The 26,445-nt window shown below is 43.6% G+C and overlaps 1 protein-coding gene across 1 annotated transcript; it reads left to right on the plus strand.

Moving 5' to 3' along the window:
- Positions 1-6,113: 6,113 nt before the first annotated feature.
- Positions 6,114-26,317, plus strand: Ppm1g (protein phosphatase, Mg2+/Mn2+ dependent, 1G). Its single transcript, NM_147209.2, has 10 exons — positions 6,114-6,357; positions 19,807-19,876; positions 20,314-20,399; positions 20,827-20,959; positions 22,276-22,691; positions 23,663-23,794; positions 24,093-24,327; positions 24,621-24,750; positions 25,179-25,281; positions 25,705-26,317. The coding sequence occupies exons 1-10, from the start codon at positions 6,238-6,240 to the stop codon at positions 25,906-25,908; spliced, it is 1,629 nt and encodes a 542-aa protein (NP_671742.1). The 5' UTR covers positions 6,114-6,237; the 3' UTR covers positions 25,909-26,317.
- The last annotated feature ends 128 nt before the right edge of the window (positions 26,318-26,445 follow it).

Consider the following 26,445-nt stretch of genomic DNA (forward strand, 5'->3'; position numbering starts at 1 on the left):
AGCAAAGGCTTGAAAAAAAATATAAATAGAGCACCTAGGAACAGATAAGGACTTTACAAGGTACTTTCATGCATATTCTGACTTGGCAGGGAGAAAATTATCTTTTCTTCCTTCAAGGGTATAATCTGGCTGCAGGCATCTTTCATACTACTAGTAAACAGAAAAGTCCCAGCACCTCAAGGTAACACATTTAGATTTTGATAAACGGTCATTTTGTGACTTTATTTAGGACAAATGGATGTCTAGTATGAGTGTGTAGGGGACCCATTCTACTAGTGATTACCTTGAGTGATACCAGACTACATCAAGATTGGTGTTTCACCTTCTAGAAACAAAAATGCAATGTAAATATGAAACCTCTCTGGCTTAAAAGGTCCGTGTTGGGAAACCGAGTTTAGAGGGACAAGCTTGTAATTTCTGTATTTGCGAGGCTGAGGCAAGAGGACTAAGAATTTGAAGTTCGTATGGGCTACGTGATAAGACGATGTCTCAAAAACCAGAACAGGCCAGATTGGTAGCACTCAGGAGATAGAAGCACATGTATCTCTGAGATGGAGGCTAACTTGGTCTGCAGAATGAATTCTAGGTCAGCCAGGGCTACACAGAGAAACCCTGTCTGTCTGTCTGTCTGTCTGTCTCCTCCTCCTCTTCCTCCTCTTCCTCCTCCTCCTCTTCCTTCTCCTCTCTCTCTCTCTCTCTCTCTCTCTCTCTCTCTCTCTCTCTCACACACACACACACACACACACACACACATTTGTTTTGAGTACACCTAGCCCACAGGCTCAGACACAGACTCTTCCCTAGTTCTTCTAGTAACTTCAAAATTCTGTATTCCTTCTTAGCTCTCAATCTCTAATCTATCTCTGGTCTTTGGCTTTCAATGTCTAACTCTCTGTGTCTGTCTCTCTGTGCAAGTAGGCCAGGCTAGGTAGTCAGCAAACCTCCACGGACCCATCTATCTCCACCTCCCATCCACCATGGTTGGCATTAGACACTCCCACCACTGTGTCTGGTTTTTTTTTTTTTTTTTTTTTCTGTAGATTCTGCATATCGGTACTTAGGTCCTAATGCTTGAGAGGCAGGGACTTTAGTGCTCAGGCCTGAGTCCTTTTCTCAGATAGATTGCATGCATGTCAGACTAGCCTTGTTATGGGTAGCCAAGGAGGACTTGAACTTCTGACCATCCTACTTCCACCTTCCTAGTGCCCAGCACGCCCAGGTTTTATGTTTGCCAAGGTTTTGTGTGCCTTGTGGAAGTGCTCTACCGGTGTCTTGTTGCCGAGGTGTTCCTCCCTGAAGCAGTCTTTTGCCTTTGTTCACTCCAGGAAGGAACGTACTAATAAAAGTGCTATTGCCTTGAGAAACAAGTATTAATTTTTTTAACCAATCATGTGTTAACACCTAACAGACTGCATGTTTTGTATGTACAGCCATCAGTTCAGCCCCCAACACTGGAAACAGCGCTGCTAGGTTTCCGTTCTAACATTGTATGAGTGATGTTATGTCTTCAGGGTGAATACACAAAAAAGGGTCAAAGCTGGATTGCGGACCCTGAGACAAGCCTGAAAGAGGAAAGGCTTGGTTGGATGTCTGTCTGCCTGCTGCTCTTCTCCCTTTCCCACAGAGCACTCCCTTAGCATCTTTCCATTCAAATCGTTTTCTCAATCTGCAGTGTGCTGCCTTTTGATGATCTTGTGTTTCCAAGGCACCTTTAGAAAATGTACTTTTTAAAAAAAATGAATATATATTTTGCATCATATGGACTAACTTTTTTTTTTTGAGTGGTCTTGGGTTTACATTTACAACTGAACTGGTCTCATAAAATAGAGTTAGAGCATTTGGCTTTTGAAGCAATATTGTGTGCACTGAGGTCCCTTGAATTCCAAAGATCTGCAAGTGTACGTAAGGCGCTCACAATTATTCCCTCCCCACATGCTTTTTTCTTTCAGTGCTTTGCATTGAACCTGGCCCTCTTGTTCCATAGGTAAGCATTCTCCCTCTTAGCTGCACTCCTAGTCCCTATTTCTTGTATTTGAAAAACCATGGCCTAAGGCACCTTTGTCATTTCAAGCACTTTCTTCTCTTAGGAGAGCCAAATGGAAATAAACTGTTTTAAAATGACATTTGGCAGCTTTCTTTCTTTTTTTTTTTTTTCTTTTTTTTGAGCTGGGGACTGAACCCAGGGCCTTGCGCTTGCTAGGGAAGCGCTCTACCACTGAGCTAAATCCCCAACCCCCTGTTTCTGCTTCTTTTTTTTTTTTTTTTTTTTTTTTTTGGTTCTTTTTTTCGGAGCTGGGGACTGTTTCTGCTTCTTAACCCTTTGCTTTTAAACAAATACGCTGTATAATGTTGAGACGACTTTATCATTCAGGCTAGCCCCTCAAAAGCACATGTAGGAACTGGTTCTATCACTATGATAAGCCAAGGTTTTGCAGTTTATATTTTTTTTTTCTTCTTTTAGGAGCTGGGGACCGAACCCAGGGCCTTCCACTGAGCTAAACCCCCAACCCCTGCAGTTTATACTTTTAGAAAGTGAAAGTCCAGCAAGGCCCTGGGTTCAGTCCCCAGCTCCAGGGTGGGGGGGAGAAAGTGAAAGTCCAGGGGTTGGAGAGATGGCTCAGAGGTTATGAACACTGCTCTTCCAGAGGTCTTGAGTTCAATTTCCAGCAACCACATAGTGGCTCACAACCATCTGTAATGGAATCTGACACCCTTTTCTGGTGTGTCTTAAGACAGAGCAGTCAGGGGGCTGGAGAGATGGCTCAGCGGTTAAGAGCACTGCTCTTCCAGAGGTCATGAGTTCAATTCCCAGCAACCACATGGTGGCTCACAACCATCTGTAAAGAGATCTGATGTATCTTCTGGTGTATCTGAAGACAGCTACAGTGTACTTATATATAATAAATAAATCTTTAAAAAAAAAAAAGACAGAGCAGTCAGACATTTAAAAAAAGAGTGAAAGTCAGGTTGATGATGCAAGGTAGTGAAGCCAGGGCTTGGGAGACAGAAGGAACAGGGATTCAAAGCCTCTGTTGCACAGAATTCAATGCCTGCCCAGGATACACAAGATACTCAAACACAAAAGTCAAAACCAAGAGTCAAAAGAAGTGTATTATGGTTAGGAAGGAATGAAAATGAATGATGGGTTACATATTTATATAGGGATCTGATAATATCCTTACATATTTATATAGGGATCTGACAATATCCTTATTTTCCTCAACTTGCATGAGCTCCTTTAGTGTCTCTATTTTGTCTTCAAGACTTTGTTCCCAGTGCCTCATTTTTTTCCTCCCATCTTTATTAGCTACTTTTGTCTTTCTCCTGTTGTGTTTCAGGCCATCCAACAATTTAATGGGATTTTACTCCATACTTAGCATTTATATGGTAATAGACACAGGAGTTTTTGGTTTGTTTTAGTACTTGTGTAGAGAAGCTGGCACTCTAGAGTTTTGTTTTTTAAGGCAGTCTCTCCAAGTAGCTCAGGCTTGGTCTGGAACTCTGGAAGTCCTATATAAGTAACCCAGGCTGGCCTTGCAGCCCTCTACTTTCATCTCAGGAGTACCTGGGATATATTTAGCTTGCTTTTTATTTATTTATTTATTTATTTATTTATTTATTTATTTGGAGCTAAGGACCCAACCCAGGGCCTTGCGCTTTCTAGGCAAAGGCTCTACCACTGAGCTAAATCCCCAACCCCTAGCTTTTCTTATTTTAAAATCAATCTTGAGCTGGGTGGTGGTGGCACACACCTTTAACCTCAGGAGGGAGAGGCAGGTAGATTTGAGTTCCAGGACACTAAAGGCTATAAAGAGAAATTCTGTCTTAAAAACAATCTTCAAGATTAAAATTCTTGTTTCTTACAGATGAAATTAACCCGAATAACTTGAAAGAAAAAAAAGATAATACACAGCAAAATCCATCTTCTTTTCACAACGTCTTTTCGTCTTGTGCTTATTTTCACAGAGTCTATCTAGTACAGCCCAGGCAAGACTAGAACTTGCTATGTTGCCAAGGATGACCTGGAGCTCCTGACTCTATCTGCACCTTCCAAGTGCTAGGATTATGTCATACCACTCTCATGTTTTGGGGAACAAAACCAAACCTAAAGAATAAACAGCAACAGTAGCAGCAGAGTAATTCCATGCTTCCCCAGTACCACTTTTTCAGAGATCTCATTGAGGTTCACGACCGCTTGCAAGCCTCATTCAAATCTACCCTCATGCCCTAACTCCAACCCAGAACTTTCACTTTTTTTTTTTTTTTTGTTCTTTTTTTCGGAGCTGGGGACCGAACCCAGGGCCTTGCGCTTCCTAGGCAAGCGCTCTACCACTGAGCTAAATCCCCAACCCCAACTTTCACTCTTAATAGGGAACTCTCAGCTTAAATGGGTGTTTCTCCCCACCTGGTGCACATACCAAATTTAAGATTTAGCGCACACAGTATGTAGTGACAATGGGGACACAGGAACGATTAATGGGGATCCAAACTACTGCAAGGGTTACCTAGAGAACTTCAAGCCAAGGTAGGTGGAGAGCTGTATTTTGTGGGTTAAAATGTGGCTTTAATGGCACAAGATGCTGAATGCTGAACTTTGAGTTATTAGGGAAATGAGAAGTTTGAGAACCCACAGAAGGAGAGTGTTGAGAGGACCAACTCTAGTAATTTCTGATAATTAAGAAATTTGGACTGAAGAACCATAACTAATTCTGGGATTTGCTTGAGTTGAGAGAGGGTCTAATTCTATAGCCCAGGTTAACTTGAAACCTGGGATTTGTGATCTTCTTGCCTCAGTCTCTTTAGTGCTGGAATTACTGGCCTGAGCTATAGTTCTGGGCTTAGTTTTTTGGTTTTTAAATTTTATGTATATGTGTTTTGCCAGCGTGTAGGTCTGTGTGACACTTGTACGCCTGGTGCCAGAAGAGGGCGTCTGGCTCCCTGGAACCCGAAAGACAGCCATGTGAGTGCTGGAATTGAACCAGGCTAAAGTGGAAGAGCAACCAGTGCTCTTAACCTCTGAGGCAGCTCTCTAGTCCCTAGTTCTGTTTCCAATCAGTTGATTTTCTTTTACTTTCGGAGAATTATTCCCTTCCGTTATATACAATCTATACTGAAGAGAATCTGCCGTACTGTCCCTCCATCTTTACTTACTACCCATAACCAGGACCCCAGTCTTAGTTCATCACGTTCAGATTAAGAGCATTCTAACCAGTTACAGTACCCACCACTCTTCCTTCTGTTGTACAGTGCACACAAAATCAGACTAACACAAAAAAGGCTGCACCAGCGAAGACGTCCACATTACCCATCTTGATACTTAAGGCCATCGCTAGATCTGTTCCTACATAATCTTTCTCCACAAGGAACCCAGTCCTCCTCAGTAAGCCTCCCCCAATGTAGTTTACATTCCCTCAGTCCTACAGCCTTGTAACCGCATTCCCTTCTCCCGCGGCTTAACGCCACCCTCTGGCACCTTCTCCGAGGGTCTTAAATCTACAGTTGGCGAGAAGCATCTCATTCCCGCCTCTTTGCTCTCGTTTCACCCAGCACTGCAGCAAGCAGTTTCTACCCTGTATTAATTCGAATTTTCTTCACAGACCTAGGTCTCCGCTTTCCTTTGTCAGTACAGGCCTCACAGAGCCTGGCCAAATACCGCGGAAGCGCAGAACAAACGCTCGTCAACTTTAATTGAAACGAATCCGGCGGGGTTTGTCGGAATCTGACGGTGTGTGGAGGGAAAGAGGGAGGGACAGGGCTGACAAAAACCGCAGGACGCGACTGGAAGCCCCAGGTACCACACAAAAGAGACTTGAGGCAAAAAATGCTGAAGGAACAGCCCTAGAGTAATGCACAGCTGGAGAGGAGATGGCCGCACATTGTCGCCGCTCCCTCCGGCCTCGTCCGTTGGTGGGCGTGGCAATCAGTCTCGCGGGAGCGGCGGTTGGGCGGGCCGTTGTCCCCGAGGGCGGGGCGAGTTGCTAAGGAAATGACCGCCCGCAGCGGCTCACCGCGCCAGTAGGGCGGGGCCTGTAGTAGCGCGGTTTCCGCTTCCGCCCTCTCCCCGCTCCCGTCCCGTTACCGCCTCCTAGCCGGCCTCGCGCCTTTCGCCGGCACCTTGCGTCGGCTGCGCAGCCGGGCCCGCTCCTTGCCACGCGCGCCCCCGGGGGCCCCGGCTCCGGCGCCGGCAAGGGTCGCGTCCCGCTCACCTGCCCCACAGGCAGCTAGCCATCCGCCGCCATGGGTGCCTACCTCTCTCAGCCCAACACGGTGAAGTGCTCCGGGGACGGGGTTGGCGCCCCGCGGCTCCCGCTGCCCTACGGCTTCTCCGCCATGCAAGGCTGGCGCGTCTCCATGGAGGTGAGACGGGGCCCCAGAAGCTGGTCACTGCATGGCAGGAACCTGACAGAGAAAGGGAGCGAGGGGGATGGGGTTCTCCTCAAGCAAGGGTCCCTGACGAGAGCCTGCAGCCGCGGTGCGGGAGGTGGCGGCGAGCGCGGGATCCGGGCGGAGAAGGAGCGGCTGGAGCTTGGGGACCGCGGCCTTATGGCTAGTGGCTGCGGGAGCCCTGCCATGTGAGAAGAGGCACCTTCCGCCCACTGGCCGCGGTCTCTCCGTACCTTCGCGCCATCCTCTGGTGCCAGCCCAGCCCTCCAGGTTTACAGGCGGCATGGGGTGTAGTTGTCAGAGTGAAGAGGGAAGACTTGCTATTTGTTCGCTTATTGGTCGAATGGATGTGAATGACTGGTTCGTTTTTATTCTTCAAATATGTGATGTGGCAGGCCTCTTGGGGCTACAAACTTGATGGCGAAAAGGAGCCCGGGTAATAATGTGCTTCCCATTCTTAACCCTCAGTTGCTTTTAGCCTTAGACACCTCGTGTTAATTTCAGAAGCCCCGCTTGACCTTCGAGAATTGTCATTCGTTAGTATTCTTTTCGAAACCTTTTCCGACCTTTGGGAAAAGAATTGTGTCCGTCATTAGGCTTGCTTTTATTTTATTTTTTAAATATGCTTGCGATTTTTTTTCTTACTCGATTTCTTTAAAACTTACTGAGTTGTCGTTTTTCTGTGCCTATAATTTCGTTTACTCGATTTTCAGCTTTTTCGTCAATCTTTTTCGTCACCATTTACGAATAACTTTTTTTTTTTTTTTAAGAAGAATCCACTTTGGATGAAAGGGGAAAAAACCCGTTTGGATTAATAATGTTGAGCAGATGTGAAACTACATTAAACAGGGAAAACTGGGTGGTAGGATGGAAGTGAAAAGATGGACAATGTGTCTTTGAGAAATTTTGTGTGAAGTCTAGGTAGAGGGACTAGTGAAGTGCTGTAATTATGTCTGGAATCGAGGGTTTATCCATTGAGTAGGTGGGCTACAGGTAACAGCCAAACAGTTTCCCTTGGGGATTTTTCTCAAATTCCCTCACTCCTCCCTGTGGTTAGCTCTGGAATGACAGTGTGAACCTAAATGGTTTGTTCTCAGACTAAAAATTTATTCTCACCAGCCTTTGATGATGGCTCTAGCATTATCTAGGTCTAGCGTCTAGATGAACAATTTCAGGAAGGAGAGGGTCCTACTCATCTGGCTCAGCACTCACATGTGACAGCTTGGAAATTGAGGCCTAGAAAGATCAGGGTACTTGTACCTTGATACAAAGAATTTTATTAAGTTGTTCAAGACAGTAGGTGCTGTTCCTATAGGTGTGGAACTGAAGTACAGCTTTCCTATTTCTCAGCGGCACTGACTGGGTAAAGTTAGAGATAACTGAATATAGCTTCAGAAGGAAGGCCATGGGGATGGCCCAGTGGCTACGAGCACTTGCTGTTCTTACAGGGGACCAGAGTATGATTTTCAGTGTCCATGTCAAGGAGGTCACAACTACCTGTGATTCCAACTCCACCGAATCCAGTGCCCTCCTCTGGCCTCTGCTGAAACCGCATTCTCTCGGGAGTGGGGGGTGGGGTGGGGGTGGGGGTGGGGGTGGAGATGGGGAGGGGCTTAGCAGGAAAGCCTTGTTAGTCTGGCTAGTGTTTGCATTGGCTATGGTGTTCTTTTAGTCTCATCTCATAGACTTTTCAAGTTTCTTGTTTCTTAATTTATATTTATGTGGAATGAAATGGTTTTCCATTTTGGGGGGGAACTCTTTCTAGTTTTCTTTATGAATTGTTACTTGAGTGTTTTTAGATCTAGGAATTCTGTGATTTCACTTCTCTGCCAAGCCTTTCCCTTTGTTTTTTGGTTCCTCCATTGGTGATTGGAGATGTACTTCATTTTGAGTGTAGAGCTGTTTAGTGTGTAGAATTTTGCTCAACTGTTCTTGAGACCCTAATCTTCATTCCAAAAGTCAATCTGAGCATTAAAGCCTTCCTGCTGTGCTTTCCCTGGACTGACTTTTGTTTGAGTAAATATGTCTAATCTTGAAGTACTATTTCATTTCAGATCCTTTTCTGCTTCATGGATACTTTCTTTGTAGGTTTGTTTCTTCCCTGAAAGTATTACATAGTATCTTTGCTATTATAAGGAAGTTACAAAGATACTATAGTTTCTAGTCTCAAAGAATCAGACAATAAGATCTTGACCTAAGAGTATGTATCCCTCAATAGGCCAAAAAGGTGGGGAAGCGTTATGCTATGTCTTGGTTCCTCTTTTCCTGAGGAACAGGTTTGATTCCACCAATTTACATTGTTGCCTTGATTCTAAAGACTGGGTTCAGGTAAGGTTATATTAGTGTACCCTACAAAAGTTACTAAAATTTTGACACAGCCTTAGACCTGTTTTACTCCCTCTCTTGAAGCAAGGGTGGTGGTAGTCATCAAAAGCTGGCATTTTATACCTTCTGCCTCTTTGCAACCCTCTTGCTGTGGAACTAGAATGGGGGGGTGGTGTCAGTACTGTAATGATGTTCCCCTTTGTGGTTTGGAGGGATCCTCCAACTTGAGGTATCCTGTGGAGTTAAGAGAAGGGGGGAGAGGTGCTGAGAAACAAAAAATTGTGAGGTTTTGGTGACTTACGAGAAGTTCAGTTTAAACACAGTGTACTGTTAAAAGGAAAAGGAATGTCGAGGCTCCTCTGACAGGAGGAAAACAGTTTTGTGGAGAGTTGGGATTTTACAAAATTCAACAAACACTTCCCTTTTAAATTATTTAATGAGTGTTCTTTCTGCATGTATACCTGGATGCCAGAAGAGGGCATAGATCCCATTTCAGATGGTTGTGAGCCTCCGTGTGGTTGCTGGGAATTGAACTCAGGACCTCTAGAAGAGCAGCCAGTGCTCTTAACTGCTGAGCCATCTCTCCAGCCCACTACTTTCCCCCTTTTAAAAAACTCTGTCTGTGTCTTTTTTTTTTTTTAAAGCATTGTTTGGGTGTGGGTATGCATGTATTATAGCACACATGTGGAATTCAAAGGACAGCTTGTGGAAATTTTATTTCTGTTTCTACCATGGAGGTCCTAAGGATTGAACTCAGGTTGCCCAGACTTGGTGGCAAGTGCCTTTACCTACTGTTAATTCTGTAGCCTTTTTGAGAAGCTGAGGAGAGGAGACAGGGATTTATTATGTAGCCCTGTCTGTTCTGGAACTTTCAGGTATCCTGTCCACCTCCTGAGTGCTAGGATTACAGGTTTGGATCACGGTACCCTATACGGTATTGGTATGTTTTGAGTCTTAATTTTGAGTGGTCATCATAAAAGATTATTGAAGGGTTGAATAGATGTTATCTCAGCAGATAAGAGCAACTTGATGGGGGTTGGGGATTTAGCTCAGTGGTAGAGAACTTGCCTAGCAAGCACAAGGCCCTGGGTTCGGTCCCCAGCTCCGGTCCCCAGCTCCGAAAAAAAGAAAAGAAAAAAAAAAAGAGCAACTTGATGCTCTTCCAAAGGACCCTGGTATGGAGGCTAACAACAGCCTTCTGTAGCTCAGTTCCAGAGTATCTTACACCTTCTCCAGGCCTTCTTGGGTACCAAGTGCACCTGTGATGCACAGATAATTCAGGCAGAATGCCCATACACATAAAGATAATCTTAATTTTTTTTTAAAGAACATCTTGAATTGAATATCATTCTGAATAGAAAACTCTCAAGATGCGTTGCACGATTTATTTGTTTTGATTGAAATGGTCTTATATAACCTGAAACTTACTGAAGTTGACCTTGAGCTCCTCACAGGAGTGTCTCTGGTTCCTATAGAAGTCAGAAGAGGGTGTTGGATCCTCTGGAACTGGAGTTACATATAGTTGAGTCACCATGTTGGTGCTGGGAACCAAATCCAGGTTTTGGTTCGGCAAGAATAACCAATGCTTTTAGCCAATGAGCTATTTCCTCCATCCTCCTAGCTATGACATTTTAAAGTGTCATTGATGTATTCTGACTCATTCCATCCTTTTTTTTTTTTTTTTTTTAAAGATTTATTCATTTATTATATATAAGTACACTGTAGTTGTCTTCAGAAACACCAGAAGAGGGCATCGGATCTCTTTACAGATGGTTGTGAGCCACCATGTGGTTGCTGGGACTTGAACTCCTGACCTCTGGAAGAGCAGTCGGGTGCTCTTAACCGCTGAGCCATCTCTCCAGCCCCATTCCATCCTTTTTTAATAGCTGAATAATGTTTCTCCTAATTCTGTTTCTTCATTGCTGATAGGTGTTAAGATTTGCACATTTGCCTACATATGTATACAACTTTTTGTGTGGAAAGAAATCTTGGGTATATACCTAAGAATGGAGTTGCTATGAGTGATATTAGGAAATGTATATTTGCCCTTTCCCCATATTTTCTGTCACATTAAAATCCTTGAATTCATCAAAGTAGTGTCTTTTGTATGCTAATGAATTGCATGATAGCTGGTAGTTCCTTTGTATCTCTAGGATGAGGACTTGTCACAAGAAAAAGTGATGTGCAGTAGATAGTTAGGGCCCTTCCGCACACATCCTTAACCTCCAGGGACAGTAGAGGGGCTGATTGATTAATGGCCAATAATTTCATTAACACCAAAGGAGTTCAGGGGGCTTACAACAGAATGTATAAAGATTCTTGAAAAATGTGATTACCAAAGGGCATGAAAGCTGAGCCTCAGTCTGTTGAGAAAGTTCGATGCCCAAGCCTGGACTCACTAAATACTTTCCTGAATTCAGTGATTTGTACTGGCAAACTGATTGAACATAGGAAGGAGTTTCAGGAACTTCTGTCCACTGCCTGGTGTATAAGGAAAAAACTGACCACTGAATTTTTTATGTATTTTGAGAATACTTTTGAGGTATGTTAATCCCTCACAGATAAGCTCTTACCAGTGTGAGGAGGTTCTTTTTTCCCCTAGTTTGGTTAAGTCCTAGACTTTGTTAAATGCTGCCTTTTTTCTTTTCCTTTTTTTAAATAAGGATTTTATTTTGTCTGTTTATGTGTATGTGCAGTTGCCCACAGAGTCCAGGAGGGATCGTAGAATCACTTGGAGGTAGAGTTTCAGGTGTTTGTAAGCTCCCTAATGTGTGTGGGTGATAGGATTTGAACTCTGGTCCTGATAAAGCAGTAAGTGATCTTAATGGCTGAGTTTTCTCTCCACCCGTCAAGTGCTTTTATTTATGTTTTAAAATCTATTAAGCTAACCATGTGGCTTTGGTGCGCTGCATTAATTTTAAATGCTAAGCCTAGCTGTATTCAGCATATGAATTTTTTTGGTCGTTAAGTATGAATAACCCTTTTGAAGTGTTGCTGGATTTGGTTGGCTACTATTTTGTTGAGGTTTGTTTTGTTTGTTTTGTTTTGTTTTTTGAAGGCTATTTTATGTATGTGAGTACATTGTCACACTTCAGAAACACCAGAAGAGGACATAAAGTTGCATTGAAGATGGTTGTAAGCCACCATGTGGTTGCTGGGAATTGAACTCAAGACCACTGGAAGAGCAGTCAGTGCTCTTAACCACTGAGCCATCTCTCCAGCCCTTGTTTTGTTTCTTTGGTGCTGTTTTTTTGAGACAGGGTTTTTTGGTGCCTTTTTTTTTTTTTTTAAGATTTTATTTATTACTTTGTATAGGAGTACACTGTCGCTGTCTTCAGACACACCAGAAGAGGGCATGGGATGCCATTACAGATGGTTGTGAGCCACCATGTAGTTGCTGGGATTTGAACTCAGGACCTCTGAAAGAGCAGTCGGTGCTCTTAACCACTGAGCCATCTCTCCAGCCCCCCCCCCCCCTTTTTTTTTTTAACAGAGCCCTGGCAGTCTTGGAAATCAATTTGTAGATCAGGCCAGCTTTGAACTCAGAGATCCACCTGCCTCTGCCTCCTGAGTGCCAAGATTAACAGCATGTACCACCACCAAGTAACTGGTTTGTTTGGTGTTAGTATGAGGATAATAGGGCCTCATAGAATAGGTTAGAAATATTGCCACTTAATCTATGTTTTGGAGAATATGTGGAGAATTGATACAAGTATTTCTTGGAATCCACAAAGACCCTGTTAGCCTGTTGATAAGATTATCAAGTACCTTATGTGAAATGAAGAAGGTATGATATTGCATGCCTTTAATACCAGCATTCTGGAAGTAGAGGTAGTCGTATCTCAGGCCAGCCTGATTTTTATAGTGAGTTCTAGGCTAGCCAAGGCTATATAGTAAGACCCTGTCTCAAAAACCAAATTATTATTATTAATAGTGTTATATTACATATAGTTCACTTAAACCTTACCATACTATTTAAATTGTGTCTCAATTACTTATGTTACCTAATAGGACCAATTTTATTAATGTTTCTATTAGTAGAATTCACCAATGAAACCATATTATCTTGGACTTTTTGGTGGGGAAAGTGAGTTGTGAATTGTTTGTTTGTTTGTTTTTAATTGTGTTCAGGTCTTTTTGAGACAGTCCTCGCTGGTTGGCCCAAGTTGGCCTCTAACTCACTGCAGTACTCATGCTCCCCATGCCTCCCAAATATTGGGATTGTAATAGTGTATGCTACCACTCCTGGCTAAGATTTTAATTGTTACACATAAAGTTTACATGTTAACCACTTGTGTACAACTTAAAGCTGAATGTGATAGTACGTGTCTAATCCCAGAATTTGGGAGGTAGGCAGGAAGGAGTTCAAGGATTCCCTCTGCTACACAAAGCCCTATTTCACAATGAAAGTGCAGTTTTGTAGTGTTCAGCAGATTCACTGTAGCTCATTTTCAGCACTCTTCATTTTGGAAAACTAGAACTCTACTCACAGGACAGTTCTTCAGTCCCTGAGAACCACTATTCTATGGTCTGTACGAGGACTGCTGTTGCTGCTGCCCCTGCTGCTGCTTTTTCTTCTTCCTCTTCCTCCTCCTTCTCTTCCTTCTCCTTCTTCCTTCTTTTGATGGTAGAGGGATTGAAGCAGGATCTCATTATGTAGCCCTAAATGGCCTAGAATGATCTACTTGTATTGGGCTCTCTGTGTCTCTACCTCCCAACTGCTAAGATTACAGGTATGTACTAACCATGCCTGACTTAGTTTTTATTCTTCAACAAATACATGCATATAATGATGTATTGTGTGTGTCATACCTACTTATGTGCTTGTGTGCATGGGTGCATGTGCTTAAGTAACAGCCAGAAATTGGCATCAGGTGATTTCCTGTGTCTTCTTGAAGCTCTGTCATCATATTTTATGAAATGACACTGAAGAGCTCCAGAAATCTGCCTGTCTCTGCCTCCCAACCCCACACATCCAGGGATAGGGTCACAGATGTGTGCTGCTGCCCGGCTGCTTTGCTTTGTTTCTGAGACAGGGTCTCATTATGGAGCCCTGCGCTCTCTGAGTGCTGGGAATAGAACTCAATTTCATGGTAGGCATTTTACCAACTGACCCATCTCTCCAGCGTGAACACGCCTAATTTTTAAAGTTATATGATATTACATTATCCTTTAGGGCTGTTTGATTTGTTTATTATTATTACATGTATTTCTTATGTGTGTGTGTGTGTGTGTGGGGAGCCATTCCCATGCCATAGTGTACATGTGAAGGTCAGAGGATAGCCTGTGGGTGTCCTCTCCTTCCTCCTATGTGGGACCCATGGACTGCACATCAGGTTTGATGGCAGGTAACTTTACCTGCAGAGCCCTATCACTGGTCCTTTTGTTTGGTTATTTAAGGCAGGGTCTGGTGTTGTCTAGGCTGGTCTCAAACTCATTGTATAGTTGAGGATATTTAATATTTCTTTGGTTTGGTTTGGTTTGGTTTTTGGTTTTTCCAGACAGGATTACTCTGTGTGGCTCTGGCTGTCCTAGAACTCACTCTGTAAACCAGACTGGCCTCATTCACATGCCTGGCTCTGCCTCCCAAGTGCTAGAATTAAAGGCATGTACCACCAATGCCCAACTAATCTTTTTATTTGTTGATTCTCCAGATTTTACCTCCCGTATTCTGGAATTATAGGTGTATGCCACTACAACTGGCTTATTTAAAAAAAAAAAAAGAGTTATTATATTTATATTAGCACACTGTTGCTGTCTTCAGACACACCAGAAGGGGGCATCAGATCCCATTACAGATGGTTGTGAGCCACCATGTGGTTGCTGGGAATTGAACTCAGGACCTCTGGAAGAGCAGTCAGTGCTCTTAACCACTGAGCCATCTCTCCAGCCCCCACTGGCTTTTTTTTTTTTTTAATTAAAAAGATAATTAATTTCCTTCCTAACTGCTATTGAATCTTTTGACTTAACAAGGATTTAGATAAATGTGTATAGCATAAATCTTAATTACGTGGTTGATTTCAAAACAGAACAGTTGTCAGAAGATTGGCATCAGAGAAGAGAATTAACTAACCCTTTATTAATGTGGATGAACCCATTGTTTAGAATGTCAAAAGGGCTGTGGGATATATGACTTAGTAAAACCAAGGTCTAGTAGCCTTACTCAGGTGACTTCATGCTGGGTGTATTCTGAGTCATCTCTTTTAGACATCATAGTAATTATTATATTTCTGGGTGTCATGCAGCAAGTGAAGAGTATATCTTTAAGGTAGTTGTCCTGAGACCTATGGGAACATTCCATCTTTGTTAATCTGTTTTGCATTGCTGTGACAAAATACCTTTATTAAAGAAAAGTCTCAGATCAAAATTTGGAGGTTAAAGCATGATTTGCTCCACTCTGTTGAGAGCCATGTGGCAAATGTTAGGAGTACATGTAGAGGAAATCATTTGTTGTTAAGACAAAGGAAGCAAGAGACTAGAGATGACTCAGGCTCTTTCTGTCTCTCTCTTCATGATAAGCAATCTTGTAGGACTAATACACCCTACCAGACTTGACCCATTCCTGAAAGCCAACATTACTCTGTTCATGAGGTTGGGGCCTCTGCCTAAATCCCTTCTACTGGGTCTTACTTTAAGGTTCTGTTATTTTAAAACTACCACACTGGGGGCCAGGCCTCTATAGAGCATATACATACACTTCTGGATAGCAAACCATATATAACCATAGCATCATCCCGAGCAGACATGGAGGATCTGCTATATTGTGGTAGCATTTGACCCCAGAGTGCTAAGGAAATTTAAGACAATCTTTGCTTTTGCATGCTGGTTTAAAATCTGGCTTTGGACATAGGACTCCTCTTTCTCATGGAACATTGTATGACAATATGAGGTAGTATTTGTTCAGTGTCCAGTTATTGGTAAAGAAAAGAAATACTGCAGGTTTAGAGCACAGGTATAGTTGGGAAAGGCCCCTTAGAGTCACTGGGATGTAGAGTGTAATGTACAGGGAGGTAGTGGTAGGAGGAAGGATAGGAGAAAAGACCGAGTGTATCCATTCTTTGCTGGGTAGTAGAAGGAGCATTTGTGTTACAAGTGGAGTAGTTGGAAAGTAGCCTTGGGATTAGGACATTGGGTTGTACTCGTGTAAGGGGGATTAAAGCAGAGTAAGACAGGAACAATGTGATGAAAGCTACCCTCTGTGATGAATGGCAGCTAGGAAGGTGAGGACGGACTGCTATGAGGTGTTGCTAGGGCAGTTAAAATTCCACAGCAAGAAATAAGACCAAGGTTCAAGAGATGATTTAAGAGGTTAAGTACACTTGTTGCTCTTGCAGAGAATTTGGGTTCAATTCCCAATATTCACATGATGATTCACAACCATCTGTAACCCTCCTTCCAGGTGCCTTCTTCTGACCTCTGAGCATCAAGCATACGTATGGTATACATACAAACATGCAGATAAAACACACAAAAAGTGGGTTGGGGATTTAGCTCAGTGGTAGAGCGCTTGCCTAGGAAGCGCAAGGCCCTGGGTTCGGTCCCCAGCTCCGAAAAAAAGAACCAAAAAAAAAAAAAACCACAAAAAGTAAAATGAATAAACCTAATATTGTTAAAGAAGATAGATGTAAGGTGGGAGGAAGCTCAATTGTTATCTTTTAATGGAGTCTTCTGTGTTCCTATTTATGGGAGTATTTAAGTGGAAGAGACAGCCTATAGGAACAAGCAGTTAAAAGTATAGAAGTTCAAAGAAGTACTTGAGAATAGAGAGGGGAGGTGGGGGGGGGAGAGAAGAGAGGGGGAGGGGGAGGAGGAGGAGAGAGAGAGAGAGAGAGAGAACAGGAGAACATGAGAGAACCGTTTGGATTGCTCTTATTGACAGAAGTGTTTGATCAGGCTTGAAGAGGAAATGTTAATCTAGACAGAGAACTGGAGGTAAAGGAAATTTAGATAAAGATAGAAAGAGAGAACCTTGGAGTGGAATATTGAAGATGGGTATTTCTGGTAAGGAATATGTAAGGAATATCTTAGCCTGTCAGCTAAGAGTGAGAGAACAATAGCACTGAGAACTGGAACAGTGTGGGAAAGATTGAGACTGGCTGTGTGCAGAGCATGTACAGGCACACACACAAATGCTGAATGGCAGTAGTGGCTGCAGTCAACATGACCTCATATATTTTGTGTCCAACAGTGCTCAGCGTTTCTGGTACATGGCTAAGGAAAGAAGTTGGCAGTTATACAAATTTGGATGAGTTTTTCTTGATTGCTAGAGGTAGTGTCAGAATACTTGTCTGTGGCTTAGGAAAGGACAAAAAAGCCAAGAATAAAGATTCTGAGTAAAGATGTAAGTAAATTAAAGTTCTTAGAGAAAGTGGGGCAATTCCAAATACTGACGCCCATTGATAATCTCACTGAAAAATGAAAGTAGTGTGGAATCATTCTGGGAACTAAGACCTGGGTGTGAGAGGAATCTATTATGGGCATTTCTCCTCAATAAAAAGGACAAACAAGAAAAGTGTGGACCGTGTGCCAACCTTTAGAGCAGAGTATATAGCAAATGACAGTATACAGTGGACTTTTACCTATTTTGTATTATCCTAGTGACCGCCCTGAGATGAAGTGGTTAAACTATTGTTACTCCATATTATAAAAGATAATAAAATTGACACACACACACACACACACACACACACACACACACACACACTACAAGGTAGTTGCCAGAAGATCATGTAGTACCATATACCCTCTCTTCTCTATCAGCTAATTCTATCAACTGCATATCAGAAATATTAGGGACCTCTATAAAAATACAGTGACTTATCCTGTGATCCCAGCACTTTCGAGGATGTGGCAGGAGAATCATTGAGAATAGCCACATAATGGGATCCTCTCTCAAACACAGAACAAAGCAGGCCAAGTATGGGGGTACACACCTTTAATCCTAAAACTCGGCAGAGGTGGGTAGCTCTCTGAGCATGAGGACAGCCAGGGCTACATAGGGAAACCTTGTGTGGAAAAGCCAAAACAAACAGAGTAGGAAGGTATAGGAAGATAAACACCAGCTTAGATGGAAGGGAGGCTGGCTAGCATGGCTCACAGTGGAGGAGTTAGAAGAAGGAGAATGTGATCTTTGGTCTGTGGTACTTACCTAGGTCCTGGAGATGAAACGAAAAGGTACTCTTACTTGTTTCTGGGACACTTTGTATTGATGACCTGAAAAGGGGGCGGGAGGATCCTTTTGTTATATCTTTATTCCCTGCCTTATGATTTATTTTCTTACCTCAAAACTATGCCATAGTCTTAGTTCGGCTCCAATAGAAGAATTACTACATTCAGATTTTCTAAATTTTGATATAAAATTTTAAATACCAGTACCTGAAAGAGAAAGGAAAATTATGGTTGACATTAACTCATGCAAGGTAAGTAACCAAAGTAGTGTTGATTAGCATTTAACCCTCTGTCTGAAGAGAGTTTGGATTGTCTCCAGGGTATGGTGAATAAGCTGCAACACATCCACCAAAGACCTGACAGGCTTCTTGAACTTTGTCCTACTTCACAATATTAGTTTGAGACATTAGAAAATTGTTAGAATACAGTCAGACTTTTTAATGAAAAATGTTAATGTGGCCAGGGCCTTTTCTAACTTCCTTTTAGATGTGCTGTGCCATTGGAATTGAATTTGTTGTAAGAATTCCTTTGTAAATCTAATTTCTCTAAGCTAAAGATAGCTTCTTAAGCTTTGGGAAGAATTTGTTAAGATGTTGCAGTGCTTTTTTTTTTTTTTTTTTTTTTTTGGTTCTTTTTTTTTCGGAGCTGGGGACCGAACCCAGGGCCTTGCGCTTCCTAGGCAAGCGCTCTACCACTGAGCTAAATCCCCAACCCCGCAGTGCTTTTTTAAAAAAGTATGTCTGGTGCACTGTTGTCTGGTGCTGTTAAATTCTTCTGTAGGGGTCTCTTTATGTTTCAGGTTTGAGGGGTCCTAAGGAGGTTTTCTTTGACATTTTCTTCCTTGAATATCACTATTTATTCAATAAATAGTTTATTTATCACTATTTATTCTAAAATAGTTTTATCTTTTTAAAAAAGATTTATTTTATTATTTTTATTTATTTTATTTGTTTTATGCGAGTACGCTGTCGCTGACTTCAGACACACCAGAAGAGGGCATCGGATCCCATTACAGATGGTTGTGAGCCTCCGTGTAGTTGCTGGGAATTGAACTCAGTACCTCTAGGAGAACAGTCATTGCTCTTAACCACTGAGCCATCTCTCCAGCCCTGAAGTAGCTTTATCTTTTATCACATACATTTACATAGTTTGCAGAAAGGGTGTTCATGTACCATAATATGTGTGTTCAGAGGACAACTTGTGGGGATGTGTTCTTTCCTTCTATTGGGGATACCCAGACTTAAGTAGGTAGGCTTGTCAGCAGGCACCTTATCTCTGAGCCATCGTCACATGGACTCAGAAGTAACTTTAAAGAGCCTGAATTCTAGACTGAGTGGTGGTGGTACACACTTTTAATCCCAGCACTCAGTAGGCAGAGGCAGGCAAATCTCTGTACATTCAAGGTCAGCCTGGTTGGTCTACAGAGTAAGTTCCAGGAGAGCTAGGGCTACACAGAGAAACCCTGTCTTTAAAAAAAGAAGAGGGGAGGAAGAAGAGGGGGAGGAAGAGGAGGAAAGAAGATGATGATGATGACGACGATGACAATGACAACAACAACAACAACAAAAACCAAAGGGGGAAAAAAAAACAACCAAGAAAACAAAAGAGCCTGCATTCTGAGTCTTTCTATAGCTCCAAAGGGTCAGGTCTAGGCTTACTAAGCAGCTAATATCCAAATAGTCTGTGGACCGAGATCTCCTGGAGAGGAAGATGGACAGAGGTCGTGGTCTGCTTCTGCTTTTCACAGTCCTTTCTCGTGCCCTTCTCTGCCTTGTTCTCCTGTATTATTATAATCTCCTACTTTCCTTTCTCATTTCTAGTCCATGTTTGGCCAGCCAGAGAAGGGTTATGTTACAAAGATATGAAAGTACCTTGTACCTGAGATATAGGAGAAATTGTGTTTGAACTCGATTATGTTATTTCTTCTAGGATGCTCACAACTGTATTCCTGAGCTGGACAATGAGACAGCTATGTTTTCTGTCTACGACGGACATGGAGGTAACTAGCTGATCATATTGGTGACTGTCTAAGACCCCACTCTCAGGCTTACTGATGGACAAGAAAGGGATTCTTTGTGCTTCCACTTTCCAGGATTGAACTAAGTATCGTGGATAAGAAAATGTCGAGGACTTTATTACTGTACTCAGAGGAGGCACCTTATCTCTGAGCCATCAATGTTTTCATGACCATCAATGTTTTATCTCTGACCCAATGTTTTCAGGGTCACACTTTGCCGTTGTTCTTTTTTTTTTTTTTTTTTGGAGCTGGGGACTGAACCCAGGGCCTTGCGCTTGCTAGGCAAATGCTCTACCACTGAGCTAAATCCCCAACCCTTTGCCGTTGTTCTATAGCTAGGTCCCAGGTGTGCTAAGGTGTTCATCACCTATGTCCTTGTGTGGGGACACACTGTTTTGTTAATAAAACCTTTCTTTTAGGGGAAGAGGTCGCCTTGTACTGTGCCAAATATCTTCCTGATATTATCAAAGATCAGAAGGCCTACAAGGAAGGCAAGCTTCAGAAGGTCTGTCTTTCTATACTGTCAATTCTCCACTTGAAGGGTTCTCTCGTATTTTCCAACTCTGGCTTTCTTTTGCACTCTAGCTCCTGCTTATCTATTGCATTTCTTCTTCAAGTGTTCTATGCCCCAAACAGACTGCTTCCCACTTGGATATTTTTAGACTTACCTTATTCTCTCAAGTCTTTAAACCACTTTATCTGTGTGTCTTGGTGTGATTGACACCCCCCCCCCATGTGCATTCCCATTGTGTGCCTACAGCTGTGTGTACTGGGTGAGTGACACACACACACACACACACACACACACACACACACACACACACACACCTGCCCCCTGTGAATATGGATCCCCATGATATGCCTACAACTGTGTGTATTGGGCAGTTGATTTGTATCCACTGGAGTTGTCTTATACTACTTTGCTTATTCAGGCTTTACAAGATGCCTTCTTGGCTATCGATGCCAAGCTGACTACAGATGAAGTCATTAAGGAACTGGCGCAGATTGCAGGGAGACCCACTGAAGATGAGGATGATAAAGAAAAAGTAGCAGATGAGGATGATGGTGAGTGTGGCATCTGTGTTAGAAGGAAATGAGCAGTTGATTATCAGTTCTGAGAAATGATGGCTTCCCAGGGACCTGGGGAATTGTCCCATAAAAGGATATACAAGAATCAACTAAGCTGGCTTATGGGGGCCCACAGAGGCTGAACCAACAATCAGGGAGCCTGCATAGGACTGACCTAGGCCCCCGCATATATGTTACAGTTGAGCACCTTGGACTTGTGAGATTTCTAACACTGGGACCAGCGGCTGTCTCTGACTCCTGCTGGCCCTGGAGACCCTTTTCCTCATTCTAGGTTGCCTTTTCCAGCCTTTATAAGAGGGGAGGTGCCTAGTCTTGTTGCAGCTTGATATGTCATGTTTATGTTTGTTTGATAGCCTTGGGGTGCCTGCCCTTTTCTGAAGAAAAACAGAAGGAATGGATATCAGTGGAGGCACTGTGAGGAAAGGTGGGAGGGAACACTTCAGTCAGGATATAAAAAGTAAAATAAGAAAAGAACCCTGGGGTTGGGGATTTAGCTCAATGGTTTCCGGTCCCCAGCTCCGGAAAAAAGAAAAGAAAAGAAAAAAAAAAAAAAAAAGACTAGATCATACCTTGAATAAATGAAAGTCATTATTTAAAAAAAGAAAAAGAAAAGAAAAGAACCCTATATGGGCTAGATGGTGGTGGTATGCCCTCAATCCCAGCACTTGGGTAGCAGAGGCAAGCAGATCTCTGTAAGTTCAAAGCCAGACTGATCTACAGAGTGAGTTCCAGGATAGCTAGGCTACACAGAGAAATCCTATCTTGAAAAACTTAAAAAAAAAAAAAAAGCCCCATAACCTACACTATATATGTCATGATAAAGAGAAGTGACCTTTGTTCAGTACATAGCTCTAAGCATTTTTACATGTATTATATTTTGTTACTCTAATGAGGTTTTCCTGGTTCCTGTTGTCATGTATGTGCTTTTTTTTTTTTTCAAGATTGAGGCAGTTGTTAGCCTTGATAGCCATATATTACAACTTAGCCCTTCTAAGCTATTATGTGGGCTTTCTGGGCCTCGGTCAGAGTAAAGGTTTCAACCTAATACAAAGGACGGGTACAAATGGGGAAATATAACTGATGTTCTTCCAACTAAGAAAGGAGTAAAAGATCAGAAAAGGCCTACGGAGGAAGACCTGAGGGTTTGCTCTTCTGCGACTCGAATAGTGAGTAGAGCCTTAGATGGGGAGGTAATGAGGAAGTGTGTCCTCAGTACAAAAGTTAGTGAAAGGCACTGGTCTCCTTCCTGTGAGGAGTTTAGTATGGGGCTCTGACTTAGCCTTTTCCTGCAGTGGACAATGAGGAGGCTGCATTGCTGCATGAGGAGGCTACCATGACTATTGAAGAGTTGCTGACACGATATGGGCAGAACTGTCAGAAGGGCCCTCCCCACACCAAATCTGGAACTGGGATAGGTGATGAACCAGAGCCCCAGGGCCTCAATGGTGAGGCTGGACCTGAGGACCCATCTAGGGAAACTCCTTCCCAGGAAAATGGCCCCACAGCCAAAGGCCACACAGGCCCTTCCTCCAACTCAGACCATGGGACTGAGGCAGGCCAAATTGGTGAGCCCGGTACTGCTACTGGTGAGGCTGGACCTTCCTGCTCTTCAGCCTCTGACAAGCTGCCTCGAGTTGCTAAGTCCAAGTTCTTTGAGGACAGTGAGGATGAATCAGATGAGGTGGAGGAGGAAGAGGATGACAGTGAGGTAAGGGCCTGTGAGGGCAGACTCTACTGAGGTTGCTGTGAGGGCCTCTTTGGTACTTTAAGGTTTTTTTTTTTTTTTTTACTATTTCATGAGAGAGGTGTGTGTGTGTGTGTGTGTGTGTGTGTGTGTGTGTGTGTGTGTGTGTGTGCGCGCGCGCGCGCGCGCACACGCGTGTGTTCCTGTATAGTTTCATGGCTTGTTTGTTGAGGTCAGAGAATATATAAATTGCATGAGTCAGTTCTCTACTTCTCTCACATGAGTTCTGGGTTATTGGGCTTGACAGCAAGTGCCTAATTGGCTCTCTCACCCCTTCTTCCTTATACTTTACATCATTTTCCAGTACTCATGTATTCTACATTTTAGCCTTTGAGTACATTGTCTCCACCAGTACAAGTTCCTCTAACCCTCTTACTTTTTCTTTTATTAATCTTATATTCAGAAAAAATAGCTTTTCTTTAAAAATAAACATTCATTTGATTTTGTGTTGTCCGTGTGTGTACCTGAGTACTAGGGCATGCTTTTGGAGGTTAGGGGACAACTTGAGAGGGCTAGCTTTCTCCTCTACCGTGGAGGTTCTGAGGATTGAACCTCAGATAATAGGTCACCAGCCTCGACCCTCGACCCTCTAGCACAACAGAGTGATTTATTCTGGCCTTTCAGGATCTGACTCCTGACGTGATGAAATGGGGAAGGTGTTTTTGTTATTGTAGGTATTTGGGTTTCTCCTTTTCCAACAGTTTATTCTCTGGAAGGTTTTTCAACTGGCTGGCTTGGTCTTCCCCAGGGAAGACTGCGCAAACCCCTGTGCTGAGGACATCCGACCCCAGTTCAGAAAGCCAGTTTGTCATGCTTTTGCTGTTCTGTCCCCTGCCTCAGATTTTCATGATATTGAGATTGGTTGTAAGTTGGGGAAGGTGGGCATGGGGAAGTCTCAATATCCCAGTCTCAGTAGCTTGGAATCTTCCTGGTAGGAATGTAGTGAGGACGAGGACGGCTACAGCAGTGAGGAGGCAGAGAACGAGGAGGACGAGGATGACACGGAGGAGGCTGAAGAGGATGACGATGAAGAGATGATGGTCCCTGGAATGGAAGGCAAAGAGGAGGTGTGTGGGGGAGGGGGGGACTTTGGAAAGAACAGAGAACAAGTACAAGTCCCCTGAGTTTGATGTTAGTCAGTACATCCCCTCGGTGATTTAGTCTTTAATTCATGGTCAGGAGGATTAATTCTGCAGCAGACACTCTTGAGGGTAGTATGGACAGGAATGCTTTGAAGTGGGCAGGAGAGCTGCTGCTGCTTCTGGACTGCTCTTCCTGTTTGTTAAAGCTCTCAGATAGAGAACTGTGTCAGAGGAGAGCACTCGTGCCTAGAAGCTTCCCACGGCTCTGTTTGTTCCTTTTCAGCCTGGCTCTGACAGTGGCACAACAGCAGTGGTGGCTCTCATACGAGGGAAGCAGTTGATTGTGGCCAATGCAGGAGACTCTCGCTGTGTGGTGTCTGAGGCTGGCAAAGCTTTAGATATGTCCTATGACCACAAACCAGAGGATGAAGTGGAGCTGGCACGGATCAAGAATGCTGGTGGCAAGGTCACCATGGATGGACGAGTCAATGGAGGTCTCAACCTCTCCAGGGCCATTGGTAAGGATTAAGAAACTAGGGAAGTCTTGGAGTCTTGTCCTGTGTCCCCAAACTACCAATAGCAAAATTTAATCCCTGTACCCTTCAGAATAATCTCATGCCTTCTTTGTTCTTAAACATCTTTGTGAAATGGTAAGGTTATACTTCCTGTATTCTGGATGATAAAGGCAGATGAGCTCTTTATTCTGAGAGCAGATCTGAAACTAGAAAGGGAGGGTGGACCTTAAAGATTTGACCTACCTCTAATACAAGTCTGGGAGTTATTCAAACTGATCACTGCTCTTACCTTTCAGGAGACCACTTCTACAAGAGAAACAAAAACTTGCCCCCCCAGGAACAGATGATTTCTGCCCTTCCTGACATCAAGGTGCTGACTCTCACTGATGACCATGAATTCATGGTCATTGCTTGTGACGGCATCTGGTGAGCACTGGTGGAAGAAATACCCTTAAACACCCTTATGCAACCTTACTTTTGTAAGGCTTGGAACTACAGTAGGGTAGCTTCAAGGCTGGCTTCTTGGTGAGTTAAAACCACCAATCCTGGGCTGGACAGATGGCTCAGTGGTTAAGAGCACGGATTATTCTTCCAGGGGTCCTGAGTTCAATTCCCAGCAATCACTTGGTGGCTCACAACCATCTGTAATGGGATTTGACGCCCTCTTTTGGTGTGTCTGAAGACAGCTACAGTGTACTCATATGCATAAAGTAATTATTTAAAAAATATTAAACGCCCGCCAAGCCTAAGGCAGCTGAGGAACATTACATGGGTGTTGATGTTTCCTGCATCAGTACTGCTGCCTACATGCCTTTGGTAGGATTAAGGATTCTGACTGTCATTTTTTGACCCAGGAATGTGATGAGCAGCCAGGAAGTTGTAGACTTTATTCAATCAAAGATCAGCCAACGTGATGAAAATGGGGAGCTTCGGTTATTGTCATCCATTGTGGAAGAGGTGAGTCTGAAGTTGGAGGAGGGTGCCTGGTTTACACAGACAGACACTTTTTTTTTTTTTTTTTTGGTTCTTTTTTTTCGGAGCTGGGGACCGAACCCAGGGCCTTGCGCTTCCTAGGTAAGCGCTCTACCACTGAGCTAAATCCCCAGCCCCGACACATCTTCTCTTGATGAGACCAGAGGCTGGGAATAGTGTTAATTAGGAGACACACTAGAAGACCTGATTAAAAAGATGAATCTTTCCTCGTTTCCCTGATACAGTCTTAGGACTCAGAAATTCACAAAAATTTCTGTTTTGTGATAATTGTTGCCCATTCCTTCTCTCCTGCCACCATGTATCAGCAAGGACAAGCCTTCTTATGGTACTCTTGGTTCCCGGGAAGGTGTTCAAACCTGTGGCTAAACTACCTCAACCTTTTTGTAGCTGCTGGATCAGTGTCTGGCCCCAGACACTTCTGGGGATGGTACAGGGTGTGACAACATGACGTGCATCATCATTTGCTTCAAGCCCCGAAACACAGTAGAGCTTCAGCCAGAGAGTGGCAAGAGGAAACTGGAGGAGGCACTCTCCACGGAGGGGGCTGAAGAGAATGGCAACAGTGACAAGAAGAAGGCCAAGCGGGACTAGCAGTCAACCGGACCCTGCCCACCTGGACTGTTCTGAGCCCTTGGACCCGAGACTGAGTTTTGTCCTTTTCTTTTAGCCTTAGCAGTGGGTATGAGGTGTGTAGGGGGCTGGGCGGCTTTCCTCAGCCCATTCCAAAGAGGGCTCTCCCTCTGGACGCGGCAGCCTGGGAGCCTCTGCTGTCCTCTCCAGCCTCCTCCTTACTCCTTGGGCTCATCGACTATCGGTTCTGTGCCTGTGCTCTGTTGTGTTGGAGGGAAGGACTGGTAGTTCTGATTTTTACTCTGTGAACACTTTATTTAAGGACATTCTTTTTTATTGGCGGCTCTGTGACCCCTAGCCGCTTGCACCCGCTCTCTGTTGTACACTTTCAAGCAACACTTTTTCAGACTAAAGGCCAAACAAAAGCTAATCGTGCTCGTAGTGTCCTTTTTTCCTCTCCTACCCTGGCCCCATATGAGGTAGCTGTTGGTGTATGCCTGTGTGTGAGTCCTGAGCCTCTGGAGGGGAGCAGTGTGGATCAGGAGCTGGAAGTAGTAG

This window comes from Rattus norvegicus, chromosome 6, assembly GCF_021556685.1.
Source record: "Rattus norvegicus strain SHRSP/BbbUtx chromosome 6, alternate assembly SHRSP_T2T, whole genome shotgun sequence".
Classification (NCBI taxonomy): Eukaryota; Metazoa; Chordata; class Mammalia; order Rodentia; family Muridae; genus Rattus; species Rattus norvegicus.